At 46.8% G+C, this 22,463-nt stretch overlaps 1 protein-coding gene across 1 annotated transcript in view; it reads left to right on the top strand.

The window, feature by feature from the left end:
• Positions 1–22,463, top strand: part of ALK (ALK receptor tyrosine kinase) — a 2,590,648-nt gene that overhangs the window by 558,652 nt on the left and 2,009,533 nt on the right. Inside the window, exon 2 of the mRNA XM_069233821.1 lies at positions 9,797–9,907. Within this exon, the coding sequence (XP_069089922.1) occupies positions 9,797–9,907 (111 nt within the window). The remainder of the gene's footprint in view (positions 1–9,796; positions 9,908–22,463) is intronic.

Here is a 22,463-nt window from a genome sequence, read left to right on the forward strand (position 1 = left end):
GGGTGCTGTCCCACTGTGTTGACCCTGTCCACTATTCTTTGCCATAGGTCCATCTTCCTAGCTATGGAGGTGTGCTGCACCTGTGCTCTGAATAGCTGTGGCTCTACCCGGATGATTTCCTCCACCATGACCCTGAGCTCCTCCTCAGAAAACCTGGGGTGTCTTTGCCGTGCCATGGGGTGGTGTGGGTGATGTGTGGGTTGGTGTGTGTTGTGATGTGTGGGGTGATATTTAGTGGTGTGTTGTGTGAGGTGCGTGGATGTTATGTGGGTGATGGTGTTGGGTGCCTGTGAATGCTTGTTTGTAGATTGTGGTGTCTGTCTCTGGCCTTCTTTCTGAATTTTTGGTAATAGGGGTTTGTGGGTGATTTGGGTGTGTGTTTTATATTGTATTGGGTGTGTGGGAGTGGTGTGTGTATGTGTATCAGGTGTGTGTATTTCGAATTGTCCAATGTGGTAGTGTTTTGTAAATGGGTGTGTATTTTGAGCGCAGCGGTGTGTACCGCCAATGGAATACCGCGGTTGAAAGACCGCCACGTGGATTCGTGGATCGTGATAGTGTGGGCGTATTCCTGTTGGCGTGACGGTGTAGGTTTTGTTTTTGCCAGTTTATCACTGACCTTTGGTGTGGCGGACTTGTGTGGGTGTCTACATTTTGGCTGATTCCGAGCTGTGGGTCATAATGACCGTGGCGTAATTCCGCGGCAGTGTGTTGGCGGTCTTCTGCATTGGCGGTAAGCGGCTTTTACCGCCAGTGTTGTAATGACCCCCTAAATGTGAACATCAGAAGACTATTGAACATGAGAAAACACAGGAAAGTACCAATGCAGCTTCTGTAGCTAATAAATGATTTAGGAAATGTTTACAAACATGCTCCAGATTGATGGCTACCAGATCATGAAAACAGAGCTGAAAAATAGAGGATGGCAAAACTGAGGATGCATTTATCAGATTTGCAAGCCTTTACCATGTGTGAACCTACTGCTGATGATCACAAGAAAACAAGTGGAAACAAAGAGACACTCTGGGGAGATCAAAATACAATTTGGCATATCCTTCAAGTGAAATGGAAATTGGCTCAGAGTTTGGAAAGTGAAGTAACAGAGTCAGTTGGATAAGGTTATATCTCGGTTTAGAGTCTGGTGCTGTTGATCGCCTGGAATGTGGATTCTTCATTAGTTGACTGCCCTATAAATCATCAAAAAATGCTTCTTGCGCCTTGCCTTGAAGGTGAAGGCATTTAGATGACAGTCTCACCCATTGATATTGATGATCTAATCCAACAAACACAAAGAGTTCACACTGGACCACTTAGGCCCTTCTTGGTAAGGCTAGTGTGCGGACTGAGCAGGTTATGCACCTCTGGAATGAAGTAGTTTCAAATGAAAAGCAAACTAATAAACACTGGTAGGAGTGTGTTCCCTAGGTAAAATCAACATTCAACTCACCTCCACTTGTAGAAGTAATTTGTTGAATCTCCCGCCCCTAGTGAGTGTCAGCAAGGGACTATATTAGTACCACTTAACTCTCCTAGCTGGGGGATTTCATGCAGGCCACGTCAACAACAGAAGCAGGGCAAGGTCTTTGGGCTTACTCCCTACGCAGAGGAAATGGGTAGGACTCTGCTCCATATTCTTGAAGCACCACACCAACATGGTCCATGTAGTTCCATGCCTAAGGAGGTATTTACTAACCTCGAGGGACGATCCAGCTTAAATTGTCAGTTGCTGGCTGTGGAACAGCAGCCCACTACCAATCAAAGTCTGTCCATGTTGGACTTGGCCCTCTCTGGTGCATTATTCCCAAATGTTTTGCCTTCACTCTCCTGTTTTTAACTTGTTTTTGTAAGATTTAAGGACTCTGTACACTTTATCACTGCTAACCAGTGCTAAGGTGCTTGTGCTCTCTCCTTCAAACATGTTGACATTGGCTTTCCCCCAGTTGGCACACTCAATTTTCTTGAAGGTCCCTAGTAAAGTGGTACTACATGTACCCAGGACCTGTAAATCAAATTTTCCTAGTGGGTCTGCAGCACTGATTGTGTCACCCACTTAGGTAGCCTTTTAAACAAGTCTCAGGTTTGCCATTGCAGCCTGTGTGTGCAGTTTGTTTTGAACTGCCATTTCAACCTGACAAAATTAACCTGCTTCCAGGCCTAAACATTAATTTTTAATACATATAAGCCATCCCTTAGGTACCCCTGAGGGCAGGATGCAATCTATTCAAAAAGCTGGAAAAGTACTTTTAATCCTTAGATGTGCTGGTAGTGAAAAACTATTAAATTCATTTTTCACTACTGCCTGGCCTACCTCTCCCATAGGGTAACCTTACTCTATCGTATTACATTTAGTAAGTGAGACTTTAAATTGGGAGCAGTTGGAAATGCCAAGTTTGGTGTCTTAAGAATTGTAAGTTGACACCCTTTTTAATGGTAAAGTTGAATTTTAAGTCACAATTCTGAAAATGCCACTTTTAGAATGTCTGTACCCTGGGTCACATGACTAAGTGTAGCTGGCAGTTGATTTTTGGATATGATGGGGCTGGCCCTTTTTGCAGGGTCACCCCCAATCTTTTAGTTTTCTTTCTCCTCTTTTAATGACCCTGTGGCCCATATTTATACTTTTTTAGCGCTGTATTTGCGTCATTTTTTTGTATTTTGTAAGTTTGTGCCGTTTTTAAGTCAAAAAGCAGCGCAAACGCGACGCTAAAAAAGAATAAATATGGGCCTCTATTTTTTGGCTTTAGGTTCTGGCCATTTTACTACTCTTAATCACTACCAAAGTGCATGCACTCTTCACTTAAAGCTGTGATACTCAAAGTACGGCCCGCGGGCCACCTGCGGCCCTCCTAACCTTCTCATGCGGCCCCCAGATTACCAGAAGCTGGGTTGCTGTTTACTTCTGAGAGCACTAGCATTTAGAAATATGCTAAACATGGGGAAGCTTTTATTTACAAACTAACTGAAGTGAAGGAAAAGAAGCAAATAAAGTATACCTCACCATTTAATCACCCACAAAGCCCCACTCCTATCCTGCCAACATCAGTGCAGCCCTCAGGCCCACCACAGACCATATTTTGTGGCCCCCAGGAAAATGTTTGTGAGTATCTATGACTTAAAGCATAGTAAAATTGCCATATTTAATTTACTTATAGGCCCCTAGTAAAGTGCACCACATTCGCCCAGGACCTGTACATTAAAATTAAATACTACTCAGGGGCCTGCAGTACTGATTGTGCCCACACACTTCAGTTGCCCTTTAAACACGACTCAGGCCTGCTGTTGCAGAGCCTGTGTGTGCAGTTTAAACTGTCATGTTGACTTGGCAAGCTAACCATTTTGCCGGACCCAATCTTTCCTTTTTAATACATATAAATCATCCCAAATGTAGACCCTAGACAACTCAAGGGCAGGGTACAGTGTATTTAAAAAGTAGAACATGTACTTTTAATTTTTACATGTCCTAGTAGGGATAAATTCTTAAATTTGTTCTTAACTACTGCAAGGCCTATCTCTCCCATAGGATGACATTGTGATTGCTTTATTATATTTTATAAGTGTAATTCCCAATTGGGAAGAGATGGGACCCCCCAAGTTTGGTGTCTCTGGAATTACAATTTAAAATCACAACCTATGGTCAAGTCGTTTTTTTTAAATTGTAATTTTGAAAATGCCACTTTTACAAAATTTGCATTTTCTTACTTTAACCATCTGGTGCTTTCTGCTTGTCTTTGAATACACGTCTTTGTGGGTGACAGCTGGGCTCCTGTGCATCCCTTCCAGACAGCCACACACTGATGGGCCTTCCACAGCCTGATGGGCCATCCTGGGAAGGAGCTGACACACCTGAATGGACTCTGTCCTGATCCCACGCAAAGGGTTGCATAATCCCCTGAAGCGAGCCTAGAGCCAGTGCAGGAAGGGCAGCAACTCCATGCACGTCAAAGGCTTCTCTTTTAAGACTCCCCCATTTCAAAAGAACCGCTGGGTATAAGAAATGGACCTCAGACACCACCAACTCAGTACACTTTTGGACCTGTGAATACTCTTCCAGGAAGCAGGACTGCTGTGCTGCTGAAAGGAATGTGTTGAACTCCTGTTGTGTGGGCTGACCTGCTGCTTGTTGCCCTCCTTGCCTGGTACTGAGAAGGACTGGACCTGAATCTCCCCAACCCAGAACAAGAGTGACTCCTAGGGCTTGGTGGTTTGCCTCCTGTCCTTTTGAAGACTCAGGGACACAAAAGACTTCAAACACATCTGCTACAGCTCCTGGACCCATCTTCAACCACCTCCTGACCCCCAAGAGGCGTCCCCTCCAGTCCCAAGTCCTTGAAAGTGGTTATGTGGATCGTGAAATCAGACTTTTGAGCTCTTTGCAACCACGAATGAGTCAGCTTGCACTGGATCTGCTCCACTCCCACTAAGAATCAGCGTGAGCGTGCAAGTTCATCTCTTTGCACAGTAAGTATCACCACTCACGACCGTGAGGCTCCAGTCATGACAGCAGACCACTACCAGCTACGTTCCATTTGCTCCCGGCAAACTTCTTCCTCACGAACTGGGCTCTTGGCTCAAATTTGTGGAGGTAAAACGTCAGCTGGACTTGTCTGGAACTGTATAGGACCCATGCTCCATTGCGGTTGGCCTGAAAATTTGGATTTAACCTGGTCTAGCAGGACCAGATCGCCCCTGTTGACACTTTTTGCTTTTAAGCACTTCATTTCAGTTTGTTCTTTAAAAATTCATGTCCCGATTTCTACTTGTTGGATTTTTGTAGCTGTGGTCTTGTTTTACTCATAAAATTAAGCTCTATACTTCCAACCTGGTGTGGTATTTTCATTATTGGACTGTTTGAAGTGTTGCACAAATTATTTACACATTGCCTCCTAATTTAAGCCTGAATGCTCTGTGCCAAGCTACCAGAGGGTGAGCACAGGTTAATTTTTTGTATGTGTCTGACTTACCCTGACTAGAATTGTGGTTTCTGCTTGGACAGGGTGCATACCTCAGCCAACCTGAAACCCAATTTCTAACAGTGAATTACTTCCAGATGGTGAGACAAAGGAGAGATAGGTGTTGGCAGGATAGACCATCTCTCATTTGATGGGCAGGATGGAGCTATCACCAGCACACTTGCACATCACAAAGACTCTCCCTCAGCACACTCACAAAGGGTTTGACACTAGTATTTGGTGCCCTCAGACAAGCTGGCACAAGGGCATAGAAACAGGAAATTCCAAGAACCTCTGAGAGTGGAAACCTTTAGAAGCTTATCCTACTTCAAAGCTGGCACCAAGTATAAATATTGGACCCTCAAACCCATCCCTTCAGTACACCTCTGTACCTGTGGAAGATGTGCTGCTCTGCTGAAAGAAGAACTGCTACTCTGCTACCCTTCTGCCTGAGTCCAAAGGACTGGGTGTGTATCTTGAACCAATGCCCACCAGAGTGACGCATAGGGCTTATAGGCTTGCTTCCTGATCAGAGCGTTAGGGGCAGAAAAAGCTTCAATCACCTTCAGCCAAGCAGCTGGACTCTGTCTGCTGTGAGTCTTGCTCTCAAGTGGTGCCATCCTACCCTGGACCCTCGGAAGTGAGTCTGAAAGTGCTCTTTCAGCCCAGCTGTGGTTCAAGCAGAACTGACACAGCACAATGCATTGCCTCACATAAGAACTGCAGCTGTTTTACACTTCTTCGACATAGAGCCTCGTGATTCCTCAGAACCACTGTTGCACAATGCATCCATGATGCAGGACCTTGCATCACAGCCCTGCTGCTCCTCTGAACCTCTGCTTTGCATCCTCAATGCAGTACCTTGCATTGCAGCCCAGTATCACTGCTCTGCAATGCATCCTCAATGCAGGATCTTGCAACACCCCATGTTAGAAATGGGGTCTTTGGTTGGCAGTCAGGTTACCCCCTGTCCAAGCAAGGACCCTCATTCTAGTCAGGGTAAAAGAGAGTCACCCTCAGCTAACCCTCATTCACCCCCTTGGTAGCTTGGCACAAGCAGGCAGGCTTAGCTTCAGAGTGCTAGGTGTAAAGTATTTGTACCAACACACACAGTAACTTAATGAAAACATTACGAAATGACACAACACAGGTTTAGAAAAATAGAAAATATTCATCTAAACAAAACAAGACCAAAACGACAAAAATCCATAATACACAAGTCATGTTATCAATTAAAAAACAAAAAGAGTACTCATGTAATTTTAAACACAACGCTAATGCTGTTAGCGTGAAAATGTACCTGGGTGCGTCAAAATTAACCCTGCACGGGTGAGTGTGTGTCAAAAAGGACTTGCGAGCGAGACATTACGTTGTTTCTCCTTCAGTCGGGTCAGCGTGCGTAATTTCTTTTCTCCTCAGGAGAGCGATGCATCGATCCGGTCAGCACTCTCGGGTCCGGGCAGGCCTTGCAATGTTTTCACACACCCAGCGATGTTTGCGTCGGAAATCCAGCCGCATGATGATCCGAAAACCACGCAGCCCAGGTTGCGATCTCACCAGCCTCTGTCAGCGATGCTGTCATTTATCCAGCCGCATGCATCGATCTCCCAGTGCAGGCAAGAATCGATTTCAGCCGCGAAGCCGGCGGCGTGTTGATTTTTCAGCATTGTCTCGGAGTTGCGTCGATCTTCTCCCCGCACAGCGGTCTGTGCATGGATTTCTCACTCTTGCCCTGCCAGCTTCTCCTTTCAGGGCCCCAGGAACTGGATGGGCACCACTTGGCAGAGTAGGAGTCTCAAGAGAGGCTCCAGGTGCTGGCAGAGAGAAGTCTTTGCTGTCCCTGAGACTTCAAACAACAGGAGGCAAGCTCTAAATCAAGCCCTTGGAGAGATCTTCACAAGAAGGAAGGCACACAAAGTCCAGTCTTCGTCCTATGAGAGGGACAGGCCTTGCAACAGTGAAAAACGAATTTAGCAGTATTTCACTGTCAGGACATATAAAACACATTACTATATGTCCTACCTTAACCATACACTGCACCCTGCCCTTGGGGCTACCTAGGGCCTACCTTGGTGGTGTCTTACATGTAAGAAAAGGGAACGTTTAGGCCTGGTAAGTGGGTACACCTGACAAGTCGTTTTACAGTTACAAACTGCACACACAGACACTGCAGTGGCAGGTCTGAGACATGATTACAGAGCTACTTATGTGGGTGGCACAACCAGTGCTGCAGGCCCACTAGCTGCATTTGATTTACAGGCCCTGGTACCTCTAGTGCACTTTACTAGGTGCCAAAATATTTAGTAAAAGGTACTCTATGTTTCTAAGTTGGTGTGTGAGTTGTCTGGTGTTAAGTTTTCACTTTATTTCTGTTTAAGTGCTGCGTGAATACTTTATACTTTGCCTCTAAGTTAAGTCTAACTGCTTTTGTGCCAATCTACCAGAGGGCTAAGCACAGGGTAATTTGAAGTTTGATTTGTTTCACCCTGACGAGAATTGTGGTTTCACCCTCCTCAACCATTAGTCCAATTTTCTATAGCGCACTTTTAAAGTTATAGATTCCAACCAATGAGGCTGGGATAATGTTTCTATCCTGATATCCCTTTCCTTCATCAAAGAATTAATTGGAGCTTCCAATAACTATGTGCGGCTTACCATGTACAATTGCTGTGGTGGGTAGCACTAAGTTCATGAAAAAAAAGAACAGGAGAATACAAAGTGCAGAGTGAGGTTGTCTGTGTTGTCCTCCGTGAGCGCCTTCTCTTCTCTAACTTGCATTCACAATTCCTACAAATATAAACTAGCTGTATGATTAGTTAAAGGTAGCCTATGGGACATGCACCACTAAAGATGGTCTGCACACATTCCTGTGCTTGTTGTCAGTATTCCACAAATAAATCATACAATGTTCAAAATATTTCAAGCACACAGAATAAATTCAGAGGGTCCACGTCTGCCCACTCTACTTGATTTACTTTTCACAGGAAGGTCAGTAGGTGTATCTCCATGGGTCACATACTGCACCCCCAAACCTATATATGTCGCACCAGCCAAAGCATTTATGGAGGAGCAAAATATGCTAACAATCGACACCACAGATGAGGGAGTTCAACAGAGGGTCTCAGGAGCTATGGGTACACTAAAGTATGTCCTTGAGAAGTAAGTACTATATTTGCAGTTTGTGATCCCTTGTGTTCATGGGCCCCACACATTGTTGCCAAAAGAAAAAAAAAAAGACTGGGAACATTTGGGAACAAAGAGAAAAGTGTTGGGGGTGGTACAGCTGGACATGCGGTTGTAGATTTTTGTCCTTCGACAAGTTGTTTTATCAACAAATGTCTGAGGCCTTGTTTATGAGTCAAGCTAAACAGGATCCCTGAGCGGAATATCACTACTCCCGATAATGACTGGCCTGGTGTACCTGTGGCCTTGATTTTACTGGTCACAAATTCCAGCTGGTAAATTTGCTTGGCGCTTCGCTGTATGAGCAGTCACGTGTTTGGTCCCAGCCCCACCTGACCTTTTTTCTTTACCGAAGTAATCTGCTCCCTCCTTCCCCTACCCTCCCTACCTGCTTCCCTCTAAGCCCTTTCACACACAGAAGCCTCTGCACACATGTGCCACCTGCTCAGAGCAGGTGGCACATCTGTGTGGTAAATACCGTGGAATTAGGGAGTACTTTACTGTAATTCTGTGTTCAAACAGTTAATCCCCATCCCAAGAGGTTTAACTCGTAATTGAAAACCAGTGTGCCTGTACTCGATTATAATGACATGTATAGAGTTTGCAAACCACCAGCATAGTCCAACTCCTAAATGGTGGTTGAATGTTTAAATACGAGCTCTACTGATTTAAAAAAATAAGATCTAGTTGAAAATATTGGAAGAAAGCTAGTTTAGTAACTAAAAAAGGGAATATTTTTACGTTTTAGGTGGAGAATATTTTAATTAGGGCTGTGCAAAAATACACTTTCACTAGCTACTTCTTTGTGAAGATGACAGAAATTGCAACTTTACATAGTGGCAAAACGTGTTATCTTCACAAAATTTCACCCGTGGATGACAAAGGAGCCTCGGAAGAATAATTTCCCCACAAAGAAACAGTTTTGTGAGAAAAAATTCTGGCTAAACTTCAGGACTGGTTGGCAATGTTTGCTTCCTCATTAAAAGAAAACTTCAATATTTTAGTAACTTCACAAAACGTGAAATCATTTGGAAGAAATATGAATTTTGCTGAAGAAACCCTTTGATATTCTCCCCCTCTAGTAGTTGGTGAAGCAGTTTTATCCTCTAGGAACTCTATCCTGCCAATTTCAATATCTGTGGAAAACATAGAGCGTTAATGATGCTGCAGGGTGCGATAAATGCCTCCGAAACAACATCTGTGGAACAGCGAGTGCACTCCGCTCCAAAGGGGTGCAAGTGGTAAAACGGGTGCCAATGCTATATGTGCCCACTTTAGTAGCTGTTGGTGGGTATAAAGGACTCTGTTTGGCACAGGAGAATGAAAAATAATTCCGAGAATGCCCACAGCAGTTTGTTTGCTAATCACAGCCTGGGTGAAGACAAATGAGAGACGGGAGAGAACCACGTCAGTGCCCATTAAAGTCACACACCCATCCTCTGGAAGAGAGAAAACGATAAATGAATTGTAATCTTCAGCAATAAATGTTTATGTGTATTTTTAGGAGGAATGTAAACCCTGTTATGCCTGATAATAATCTTGGCAGATTGTTGCTGGTATTTATATTGTTGCCATATTCACAAGCTACCTCGTGTCCTTCTTCCACTAACCGTCTCCAATTACATTTTTACAATTTAATTAACAACGTTTTCCTTCATTAATAGGGCCACACTCCGGAGATTTACCAACCACAACCCCTCCCGACGTCCCCAGGTGGAATTTCACGTGGACCATGAAAGAGGCCTCCATCCCGCACACGCGTAAAGGAAGGAATGGTGAGTGTTTTTAGAACTTTCAAAGATGTCGAAACTAAGCCATAGCCACGTCTTATTTTTTGTTGTTGTTATTTTTTTTAAATAAATAACCATTTTGGATTCACAGAAAAAGCATGTCTCGGGAATTATCGCTCAGGTGTCCAAGCTGAGTATTCCTGCAATAGCTTATTTGCCTTTTCTACCTTCTGTTGCATTTTGTTTCAGAATACATTCTAGATGTACGCGCTACTTTATTTCTCTTCTATTGTCTCTCTGACCCCTTAGCTCCTGCCTTTAGTTTTCTTCATGTAGGCCTCAGCTGCTCAGGGAGCGCATCCTTAGACATAACTTTGCCAGAAGGAAGCTTTTTTCTTGCGCTTTTTATTTTGGTGACACTTGCTAGTGAATTATTATTGGTTGACCCATGGACGTCATTTAGAGGTCGCCAGGAGTCTGCCTTTGCGACCCCTGGCCTCAGAGGTGGCAAATTGAGTAATGTGGTTGCTCCTCTTTATGGATGTCAGTTGGGGCTCTGCTCTCTTTGTTTTCTGGCAATTTTCTATCACACTAATAGTGAATAATTATTTATTATTCACCATTAGTGTAATGAAAATGGGGTACAATTAGCTGAAATATGCCTTTCCATGTCAGCTGAGGTAAGTAAAAAAAAATTCTAAATGTATGTTGCGTGGGTGCTTGCGGGCGAGAGTGTGTTTATGTGATAGAGTGTAAGTGTGTATTTGTGTGGATGTGTAAGTATGTGTCTGGGAGTGAAAGTGAAAGTCAAAGGGCGTGTGATGTCACTTCCGCTACCCCTGGCATTTTGGTGAATTGACGCCCATGGGTTGACCAGCCAGGATGAAGTGGGCTTTGCTTTAGTATCATTCCAACAAACGCATGCATGATTTGTCTGTAAATAGTTGTCGCTAGCCTTCCCACAGAAATCTTCAGCAACACATTACCAACCAGCAATAAACTGACATTGCCTATCCTCAAGGCTTATCTCTTCTTTGTTGCTGGACTCTAGAAGAGTGCTTTTTGATTGGTAGGATGTCACTGTCATTAGGGAACAAACAGCAGACTCTGGGGGTCATTCTGACCCTGGCGGCCGGTGGCCGCCAGGGCCACCGACCACGGGAGCACCGCCAACAGGCTGGCGGTGCTCCCACGAGCATTCTGACCGCGGCGGTTCAGCCGCGGTCAGAAGCGGCAAGTCGGCGGACTCCCGCCGACTTACCGCTGCTCGGGGGAATCCTTCATGGTGGCGGAGCGCGCTCCGCCGCCATGAGGATTCTGACCCCCCCTACCGCCATCCTGTTCATGGCGGGAAAGCCGCCATGAACAGGATGGCGGTAGGGGGGGTCGCGGGGCCCCTGGGGGCCCCTGCCGTGCCCATGCCAATGGCATGGGCACGGCAGGGGCCCCCGTAAGAGGGCCCCGCAAAGTATTTCAGTGTCTGCCTTGCAGACACTGAAATACGCGACGGGTGCCACTGCACCCGTCGCACCTTCCCACTCCGCCGGCTCGATTACAAGCCGGCATCCTCGTGGGAAGGGAGTTTTTCCCTGGGCTGGCGGGCGGTCTTTTGGAGACCGCCCGCCAGCCCAGGGAAAAACTCATAATACCCTCCGCGGTCTTCTGACCGCGGAGCGGTATAATGGGGGCGGAATTCTGGCGGGCGGCCTCCGCCGCCCGCCAGAATCAGAATCACCCCCTCTATTTCTAAACTGGCTGGATCTGCCGACATTTTCAATGTAATGTCACTGCTCACTTACCAAGACCTCTCAGAATAACAGGTTTCAAAGAGTACACCCTTCTAAAAAGGGAATCTCAGCCGCAGCAGCTATGGATCACCGCTGCACAGCAAGGGCGCTTTGGACCACAACAAACGTATGCTCTCTAGGCATTCATGGTGACCGACACCCAGTGGGCAGTAATTTTAACAGGGAGAGGGGCGGATGGGACACAAATGCACATGTAAAAACAGACTCACACCCATGCATTCACGCACACACACATTCACACACTCATCCATTCACAACACTCACTCTCAAATATCCATGCACGCATGCACGCACTCACCAAACATTAAAAAACAAATCATTCTTACCTGCAGATCTCTGCCTCAGTGGTCCCAGGAGGGTTGGGACTGCTGTCTTACCACATTGGCTGAACTTGGATCAGTCAAAGGGACGGGGCACTTCATGGCTAAGAACTGAAGTGCCCAGGTCCAAGACAATCAGTGATATTTCCCCTCATCACAAGGGGGAGAACCTCGGCTGAAGAGATCACTACCACAGGAGCTGTGACATCTTCCCGGCAAAGTTCAGCTCAGGAAGTCAGGAGCCTGTGCGTTTAGCACATGTCTAGCTCCTGGCTGCCTGACCTGAAAATAAAAGTGCCTGTCAGGCTGACCTTTGCTCAGCCTGACAGATACTCTTCTTTTGGGGCAAAAGGTGATGGCGTGGCCTCTCAGTGCATTAGGATAGTGTTAGCGCGTTAGTCCTTAATAAGTAAACTTACAAGGAGATGCGTCTAGGTCAATGAACCTTTTGATTCGTATAGGGTGTTCTTACCATAGTTTTCGTACAGAATCATTAATCAACACACAATAATCAATAACCATTAGTCAAATTTACAATCAATGGAGTCAGTAATTTTCCCACACCATGACTCTTCAGCCATGAATAACCACACCTTGATTATAAATTTAGTACGTTAATTTCCCTTTTGTTAACAATACTAAGTCAGGAATCTTAATTCATCAACTCAAATTACAATTTTTTTTAATACGCTTGTTAATCAGTAAGTTGCAGAAGACGTGATCTAATCAGAGATTGAATCAAAAGACATTCTAAGGCATCAACATAAAACATTAGTAAAACTCAATTCAGCAAAACTATGATATCCATTGAGTTCAGCAAAATAGTTTGTCAACCATTTGTCTCTGTAATTCGTCAGTCGTCATGTGAGTAATCTCAGCTAACACTGACTAGCATCAGCATGCGGGACTTCATGCAAAACAATTTAGAACACATTTGGAAAACATCTACCTAAAGGAAAGTATTAAGTCAGCACAGTTGGTACCTAGAAAGAAAAGGCATAACATATAATTCAGTCATTGTCATAGCTACTGTTGTACCTGGCTTTTTGACAGGGTCATCCCCAAACTTTTTGCCTCCTTCCTCCTATTTTTTCTGACCTGTTGTTGTTGGCTTTTGACCTCTGGGCACTTTACCACTGCTAACCAGTGCTAAAGTGTGTATGCTCTCTGTGTAAATTGTACTATTGATTGGTTTATCCATGATTGGCTATTTAATTTACTTATAAGTCCCTAGTAGAGTGCACTGTATGTGCCTAGGGCCTGTAGATTAAATACTACTAGTGGGCCTGCAGCACTGGTTGTGCCACCCACTTCAGTAGCCCCTTAACCTTGTCTCAGGCCTGCCATTGCAAGGCCTGTGTGTGCAGTTTCACTGCCACTTCGACTTGGCATTTAAAAGTATTTGCCAAGCTTAGAACTCCCCTTTTTCTACATATAAGTCACCCCTAATGTGCGCCCTAGGTAACCCCTAGAGCAGGGTGCTGTGTGGGTAGAAGGCAGGACATGTACCTGTGTAGTTAAATGTTCTGGTAGTGTAAAACTCCTAAATTCGTTTTTACACTACTGTGAGGCCTGCTCCCTTCATAGGCCAACATTGGGGCTGCCCTCATACACTGTTGAAGTGGCAGCTGCTGATCTGAAAGGAGCAGGAAGGTCATATTTAGTATGGCCAGAATGGTAATATAAAATCCTGCTGACTGGTGGAGTCGGATTTAATATCACTATTCTAGAAATGCCACTTTTAGAAAGTGAGCATTTCTTTGCACTAAAATCTTGTTGTGCCCTTCAATCCACGTCTGGCTAGGTTTAGTTGACAGCTCCTTGTGCATTCACTCAGACACACCCCAAACACAGGGTACTCAGCCTCAATTGCATACATCTGCATTTTGAATGGGTCTTCCTGGGCTGGGAGGGTGGAGGGCCTGCCCTCACACAAAGGACTGCCACACCCCCTACTGGGACTCTGGCAGACAGGATTGAACTGAAAGGGGGCTTGGTGCATTTCTTAGACACTCTTTGAAGTCACCCCCACTTCAAAGGCACAAATTAGTATAAAACAGGGCCTCTGCCCTACCTCATCAGACACTTGCTGGAGAAGAAACCTGAACCAGAAACTACATCCTGCCAAGAAGAACTGCCTGGCTGCTCAAAGGACTCACCTGTCTGCTTTTCTACAAAGGACTGCTGCCTTGCTGTTGGCCTGCTGCCTTGCTGAACTCTTGTCTGGCTGTAAAAGTGCTGGCCAAGGGCTTGGATAGAGCTTGTCTCCTGTTCCCTGAAGTCTCAGGACCAAAAAGACTTCTCTCTTTCACTTGGACGCTACGTGCGCCGAAATTTTCGATGCACAGCTTGTTCCGCGGCGAGAAAAACGCCGCACACCGACGCTGATCGACGCAACGCCTTCGGGACGACCGGAACTTCGACGCACGGCCTCGCAAGGACAACGCCGCCCCACTTCCAAGGAGAAATCGACGCAACGCCTGCCGTGAGAGTGAAATTTCGACGCACAGCCCCGCGGAACGATGGGCAGCTGGAAAACAAGCAGGAGAATCCACGCACAGACCCGGGACATCTGGTAATCCCAGCGACCCATAGAAGGAGACGGTCCGCGTGCCGCAAAACGACGCACGTCTTCCCCGAGTGAAAAATAACGACGCAAGTCCGTGTGTGAAGGAGCGCAACCAACGCACACACCATTTTTCCTCCCGTAGAACGACGCACGTCTCCCCGCGTGAAAAATAACGACGCAAGTCCGTGTGTGAAGGGACGTAACCAACGCACACACCATTTTTCCACGCATCTCCTCTTCTGCGGCCCTCTGCGGAGATTTTCCACCAGAAACCTGGTACTTTGGGCTTGAAAGAGACTTTGTTTGCTTTTTAAAGACTTAAGACACTTTATATCACTTTTCAGTGATATCTTTACAAATTCATATTGCATCTTTAATCGTTTTGACCTGCAAATACCCAGATAAATATTATATATTTTTCTAAACACTGTGTGGTGTATTTTGGTGGTGTTATATTATGGTATTGTATGATTTATTGCACAAATGCTTTACACATTGCCTTCTAAGTTAAGCCTGACTGCTTGTGCCAAGCTACCAGTGGGTGGGCACAGGCTGATTTTGGATTGTGTGTGACTTACCCTGATTAGAGTGAGGGTTCTTGCTTGGACAGAGGGCAACCTGACTGCCAACCAAAAACCCCATTTCTAACAGCTACCTATCCACAGGATGGGTCAGCAAGCAGAATCAGTCTTCGTCCTCAGGTCATCAGTCGATCAGCTAAACATCAGGCTCTCAGACAGAGAGTATGAGACCAATGGCAGAATTAAAAATCTCTTCTTCTCAACAGCAGTCTGCCTAAAATCTCCTCAAAATTTGTGTTGTCACGTTGTTATATCAAAGTTCCCCAAACCATCCCCCAATTTCCAATTGGTCAATTAATCGTACGTTATTACTCTACCCAATAATATCCATTTACCAAATGTATGAATTCTAATATTTCACAGTTCACATTTCGTTGATTGGTCTGCTTTACGATGTACTCATCATCCAGCGCCTCAAGTATAAATTTTGTTGCATCTTTGTCTCCAGTCAGTGTCTTCATTGTTCGTGTCCTGGAAAGTACATCTCATGCACATTACAAACGATTAGATACATCCCTAGAGTCTTCATCTCCTGTCCGTCAGTTCCCATAGAAAGTTTCTGCTAAGTATTTTATGAAAATAAGGAGCATTTCACAGTTAATTCACTCTGTCAGCATTTTTCGTTAAACGCTAAGAAATACAGCTTCTACATGAGGCCTGGCAAAACTAGGCCAAGACACTCACTAAGTTAAGGCCTACAATTAATAAGCAAGAACATATTTCATAACCCATATTATGACATATTACTACAATAATCTAATACATTTTCAATATTTCATATGGACTAATATTTATTTCGTGAGCACTGATGGCCATTCTTTGAGGTCACAATTTCAAAAGTGCACATTATTTTTCTACGTTATTCATTCTTCTACATAAGTCATTATTCAAAATACGTAATCATTCATTAATAATTTCTAATTAAGACATCTGCTTCAGCAGTAGGCTGTGGCTGCCGGCAACATGTTTGAGAGATTCCGAGCACCACGTCACAAGAGACAAGTGTGCAGAGATTAGCGTGTCTCACACTGCATCCTGACAATTATACATTTGAGATCACTCCAAAAATTGGGACAGTGTTAATGGCTTGTTGAAGTGGTGGGCTGTTGACAAGTGTTAGAAATGGGGTTTTTGGTTGGCAGTCAGGTTACCCTCACTCTAGTCAGGGTAAGTCACACACAATCCAAATTATCCTGTGCCCACCATCTGGTAGCTTGGCACGAGCAGTCAGGCTTAACTTAGAAGGCAATGTGTAAAGTATTTGTGCAATAAATCATACAATAACACAATATAGCACCACAAAAATACACCACACAGTGTTTAGAAAAATATATAATATTTATCTGGGTATTTGTAGGTCAAAATAATAAAAGATGCAATATGAATTTGTAGAAATATCACTGAAAAGTGATATAAAGTGTCTTAAGTCTTTAAAAAGCAAACAAAGTCTCTTTCAAGCACAAAGTACTTGGTTTAAAGTGGAAAATCTCCGCAAAGGAACGCAGAGGAGGAGATACGTGGAAAAATGGTGTGTGCGTCGGTTTCGCCCCTTCACACACGGACTTGCGTCGTTATTTTTCACGTGGGGAAGTCGTGTGTCATTTTCTGGCACGCGGACAGTCTCTTTCTGTGGTTCTCGGGATTACCAGATGTCCCGGGGTCTGTGCGTGGAATCCTAGGATTGTTTTCCGGCTGCGCGTCGTTCCGGTGGGCTGTGTGTGGAATCTTCTCCCTCGCGGCAGGCGTCGCGTCGATTTCCTCTCTGAAGTCGGGCGACGTTGTCCAGGCGAGGCCGTGTGTCGAAGTTCCGGTCGCACCGCAGGCGTCGAGTCGAGCGGCGTCTTTCCGGATTGGCGTGCGTCTAATTTTTCTGCACACAAGGCATCCAGTTGAAAAAGAGAAGTCTTTTTGGTCCTGAGACTTCAGGGAACAGGAGGCAAGCTCTATCCAAGCCCTTGGAGAGCACTTCAGCAGCAAGGCAAGAGTTCAGCAAGGCAGCAGGGCAACAGCAAGGCAGCAGTCCTTTGTAGAAAGCAGTCAGGTGAGTCCTTTAAGCAGCCAAGCAGTTCTTCTTGGCAGGATGCAGGTTCTGGTTCAGGTTTCTTTTCCAGCAAGTGTCTGAGGTGGTAGGACAGAGGCCGTGTTTTATACCCAAATGTGCCTTTGAAGTGGGGGAGACTTCAAAGAGTGGCTAAGAAGTGCACCAGGTCCCCTTTCAGTTCAATCCTGTCTGCCAGGGTCCCAGTAGGGGGTGTGGCAGTCCTTTGTGTGAGAGCAGGCCCTCCACCCTCCCAGCCCAGGAAGACCCATTCAAAATGCAAATGTATCCAAGTGAGTCTGAGTACCCTGTGTATGGGGTGTGTCTGAGTGAATGCACAAGGAGCTGTCAACTAAACCCAGCCAGATGTCGATTGTAAGGCACAGAAAGATTTAAGTGCAAAGAAATGCTCACTTTCTAAAAGTGGCATTTCTAGAATAGTAATATTAAATCCAACTTCACCAGTCAGCAGGATTTTGTATTACCATTCTGGCCATACTAAATATGACCTTCCTACTCCTTTCAGATCAGCAGCTACCACTTCAATAATGTAGGAGGGCAGCCCCAATGTTAGCCTATGAAGGGAGCAGGCCTCACAGTAGTGTAAAAACGAATTTAGGAGTTTTACACTACCAGGACATGTAAACTACACAGGTACATGTCCTGCCTTTTACCTACACAGCACCCTGCTTAGGGGTTACCTAGGGCACACATTAGAGGTGACTTATATGTAGAAAAAGTGGAGTTTTAGGCTTGCAAGAACTTTTAAATGCCAAGTCGCACACACAGGCCTTGCAATGGCAGGCCTGAGACAAGGTAAAGGGGCTACTGAAGTGGGTGGCACAACCAGTGCTGCAGGCCCACTAGTAGCATTTAATCTACAGGCCCTGGGCACAGATAGTGCACATTACTAGGGGCTTATAAGTAAATTAAATAGTCCAATCAGGTATGATCCAAGATTACCATGTTTAAAGGGAGAGAGCATATGCACTTTGGCACTGGTTAGCAGTGGTAAAGTGCACAGAGTCTAAAAGCCAGCAAAAACAGAGTCCAAAAAGTGGAGGGAGGCAAGCAAAAAGTTAGGGGTGAACACCCTAAGGCATGTCAGGTCTAACATGTGTCCCCCCCAACTGAAAGTGGGGAGAGCTACCCGACCTACTGGGAGCTCTCATCGCTAAGGCGGAAGTATCTGGAGAGACCATCAGCATTGGCGTGGTCAACCCATGGGCGATGCTCCAATGTAAAGTCCATCCCCTGTAGGGAAATAGACCACCTCAGGGGTTTTGGATTCTCACCCCTCATCTGCATGAGCCATCTGAGGGACCTGTGGTCTGTCTGAACCCGGAAGTGAGTCCCAAACAGGTAGGGTCTTAGCTTCTTCAGTGCCCAGACCACAGCAAATGTTTCTCTCTCAATAGCACTCCACCTCTGTTCCCGTGGTAATAATCTTCTGCTAATAAAAACTACTGGTTGGTGTTAGAAATGGGGTTTCTGGTTGGCTAGGGTATGCACCTCAGCCAGGCAGAACTTACCCACTCTAGTCAGGGCAAGGGAGTTACACGTCCAAGATAACCCCTGCTCACCCCCTTGGTAGCTTGGCACGAGCAGTCAGGCTTAACCCGGAGGCAATGCGTAAAGCGTTTGCACAACACACACATACATGTGACGCAACATCCCCACCACAAAGGAAACACAACACCAGATTATATAAAAATACACTGTATTGTACACAACGTAATTATTAGACCAACATCACATAACAGTACTATCCTGCTACCTTAGCAGTTGTCAGAACGTTACACATTAGTTACTCTGCAAACTAGCAGTAGTCACACATAACACACAGGTTACTCAGTATTCTGCAACATAAGCAGTAGTCAGGAAACACGTTATCACATTAGCACACTTGTCATAAGAATATCATAAAACGCCCATACTAGGAACATTAGAAAATCTATGGCAAGTTAAGCAAACATATTAGCAAGTCATGCCCATAAAAGGAACATGTGCACACATATGTCAACACATCAAAGAACAGGTAGGCAATATAACAGAATGAATAAAGTCTGTAGAAAGAACTTTAAATTATCAGCATATTGGTTTCTTTGAACAGTACCTGTTTTGATGAAAAGGCACCTCCAGTGCCCAACACGAATAATGGGGCCCCCGGCGCTCTTCTGCGCAAAACGGGGGCCTCCCTAGACTTGGCAGATAGAGAGGGGCAGCACGCACCCTCTCTGATTCCTGACGGGCCCCTTCTGGGACCCGTGATCGCTGGGGGGCCCCCCCGGGCCTCCACCGGCCCTCCCGAGGGGGGCCCAGGTCGCCCAATACTCTCAAAGGGTAGAGGGGGCGATCGCGCCCCTAGGGCAGTGACCGGGGAGTAGGGAACTCCCGTTCCTCCCCGTGTCCTGCGTGCCAGGGGGCAGCCGCCCTTGTCCGCGGTGCGGCTGCCCCAAAAGGAAGTATGGGAAGCAGGGACCTCCGTTGAGGTCCCTCGCCGGCTTCCTGCGGCAGCTGCACCCGGTCTGGTGCACAGACCGCTCCCCTGCCGTCCCTCGTCCACGAGGGAGGCAGTTTCAGAAGCTGGTGCCGGCGTGTGCCCCGGGGGCGCTCCGTAGAGCGCGCGTCACCCGAGGGCACGAGAGGAGCGGCCCGCTCCTCTCTGTAACTCCAGCAAGTGCCTCGGGGGCACAATGAACAGTGCGGTCCTGGCGGCCGTCCCCGATGCGGCGCCCGGGCCGCGGCGGTGATTCTGTCCACAACAAAAGCGCTGGAGAGGGCGCCCGGGTTGCGGCGGTGATCTCCTTTAGTAGAAACGCGCTCCAGGAAGCGCGAGGGCACAATTAAAAGCCCGGGCTGCGGCGGTGATTTCCTTTTTAATCAAAGAAAAGCGCTTTCAAAGCGCGAGGGCACATCAGCAGCCTCAGCAATTTAAAAGAATGCCTTGTTCCTGGTGGACGCATTCTGTGCAAAGGTCTAAAGGATCGTTACAGGGGTCAGGGGCCACAGCACCCTGCCCCTGGGAACAACTCAACAAGAAGGAGCACAGGGCTGGTGGGCCCAGCTACAGGCCAGCACAAGGGGTGCAGTTGGTGGCAGTTCCTCCTAGTGACCAGGCAGGTCACAGGTCAGCACAGCAGCAGCAGTCCATGGCGGTTTCCTGGTGAGTCCATTCATCAGCGTTCTGTGTCCAGTTTCAAGTTCCAAGAATGTTCAAATTGTGGGGAAAATTCCCCTGTACTTATAGTCAGTTCTTACAGTGTTTTACAGTGGTAGGGAGAGGAGGTTCCAGCCAGTTACAACTGGTTCTGGGAGTGCCCCCTCTCTCCTTTCAGCACAGGCTCCAAACATCAGTGGGGGGTTAACGACCCTATTGTGTGAGGCCAGGGCACAGCCTTTACAAATGTAGGTGTGCCCCGCCTCTCCCTTCTCTCAGCCCAGGAAGACTATTCAGTATGTAGATGCACCTCAGTGACACCTCCACCCTCCCTGTGTACAGGCTGTCTGAAAAGTATGCACAAAGCCCCAACTGTCACTCTGCCCAGACGTGGATTGGAGTCAAGCTGCAAAACACCAGAATCATAAGCACAGATAAATGCGCACTTTCTAGAAGTGGCATTTCTGTGATAGTAATAAAAAATACACCCACACCAGTAAGCAGTATTTATTATCACCATCACAACCATACCAAACACGCCTACGCTAGCCCTCATAAATCAGACAATACCCCTACACATAAGGCAGGGCATTCCTAATGCAATCCTATGAGAAGGCAGCACTCACAGCAGTGAGACACCAAGTTAGGCTGTTTGTCACTACCAGGGCAGGCCATGCAATATGGCACATGTCCTGCCTTTCTACATACATGGCACCCTGCCCACAGGGCGTACTTTAGGGGTGACTTACATGTAGTAAAAGGGGAGTCCTGGGCCTGGCAAGTAAATTTAGATGCCAGGTCCCTGTGGCAGAAAACTGCGCACACAGGCCCTGCGCTAGCAGGCCTGAGACAGGTTTGAAAGTCTACTTCAGTGGGTGGCGCAAGCAGCGCTGCAGGCCCACTAGTAGTATTTAATTTACAGGCCCTGGGTATAGAGATACCACTGTACAAGGGACTTATAGGTAAATTAAATATGCCAATCAGGTATAAGCCAATCATACCAACTTTAGATGGGAGAGCACCTGCACTTTAACACTGGTCAGCAGTGATAAAGTGCTCAGAGTCCTAGAGCCAACAGCGAAAGGTCAGAAAAACCAGGAGGAAGGAGGCAAAAAGACTAGGGATGACCATGCGTATGGCCAAAAGTCCAACACAACCCCCTACCAGCCAAAATCCAGGGGAGAACAATCAATACCTTGATGTACTTTCCTGATTGGGGCGATAGAACAAGGACCCAGGCCCACAACAGCAGGGGCATGTTCCAGTTCTACGCCTTCCTGACTCCACTGGGATCTCTCTGTCAATGCGTCCCAGGCAGCCTAGACCAACCCACGGGGATTCTCTAGCTGCCAATGGCCAGAACCAGGCCCCAGGCCATCTAGGAGCCTCTGGTCTCTGAAACCATAATGAGTGGGGGGCGGTAGCCCCAGGTGCAAAGCAACCTGTCTCCACTCCCTTTCCGATCAGTTCAGGGGCTCTACCCTGCCACTGATCCACCAACCTAGGGTCCGCACCCATAGGTTCTACAGGGGCTAGAGGCGAGGCTCTCCTCCCTCTACCCCTCCTTCTAGGATCCCGCCCTCCTCTCCTAGGAGGGGTATCACCAGAATCCACACTTGCCAGGGTGCTGGGTACAGCAGCCCTGCACAACTTTCTCGCCAGCCCAGGATCACTACCTGGCGACTGACCACCCAACCCAGGGACGACACCCTTGGGTTGCACCGGGGTCCGGGGCGGGCTTCCCCCTCCCTGAACCCCACTTCCAGAGTCCTGCGTCTCCCCACCTCGGGAGAAGCCACCAGAAGTTTCACACAGGGGGGTGAGCACACTAACCGCCCCCCCAACCAGGTCAGAGTTTACCCCCTGAACCTGTCTATCTAGTCCAGGGACGACACCCTTAGACTGGACCATTGCCCAGCGAACCAGGACTTCCTTGGGAGCACACCTACCCCCTACCAGTTCAGAGTTTACCCCCTGAATCTGGCAATCCAACCCAGAGTCACTACCCTGCGGTTGAACCACTGCCTGGCGCACCAGGACTTCCTTGGGAGCACACGTACTCCCCATCAGGTCAGAGTTTACCCCCTGAACCTGATCATCCAACCCAGAGTCACCACCCTGCGGT

This window comes from Pleurodeles waltl, chromosome 5, assembly GCF_031143425.1.
Source record: "Pleurodeles waltl isolate 20211129_DDA chromosome 5, aPleWal1.hap1.20221129, whole genome shotgun sequence".
Classification (NCBI taxonomy): Eukaryota; Metazoa; Chordata; class Amphibia; order Caudata; family Salamandridae; genus Pleurodeles; species Pleurodeles waltl.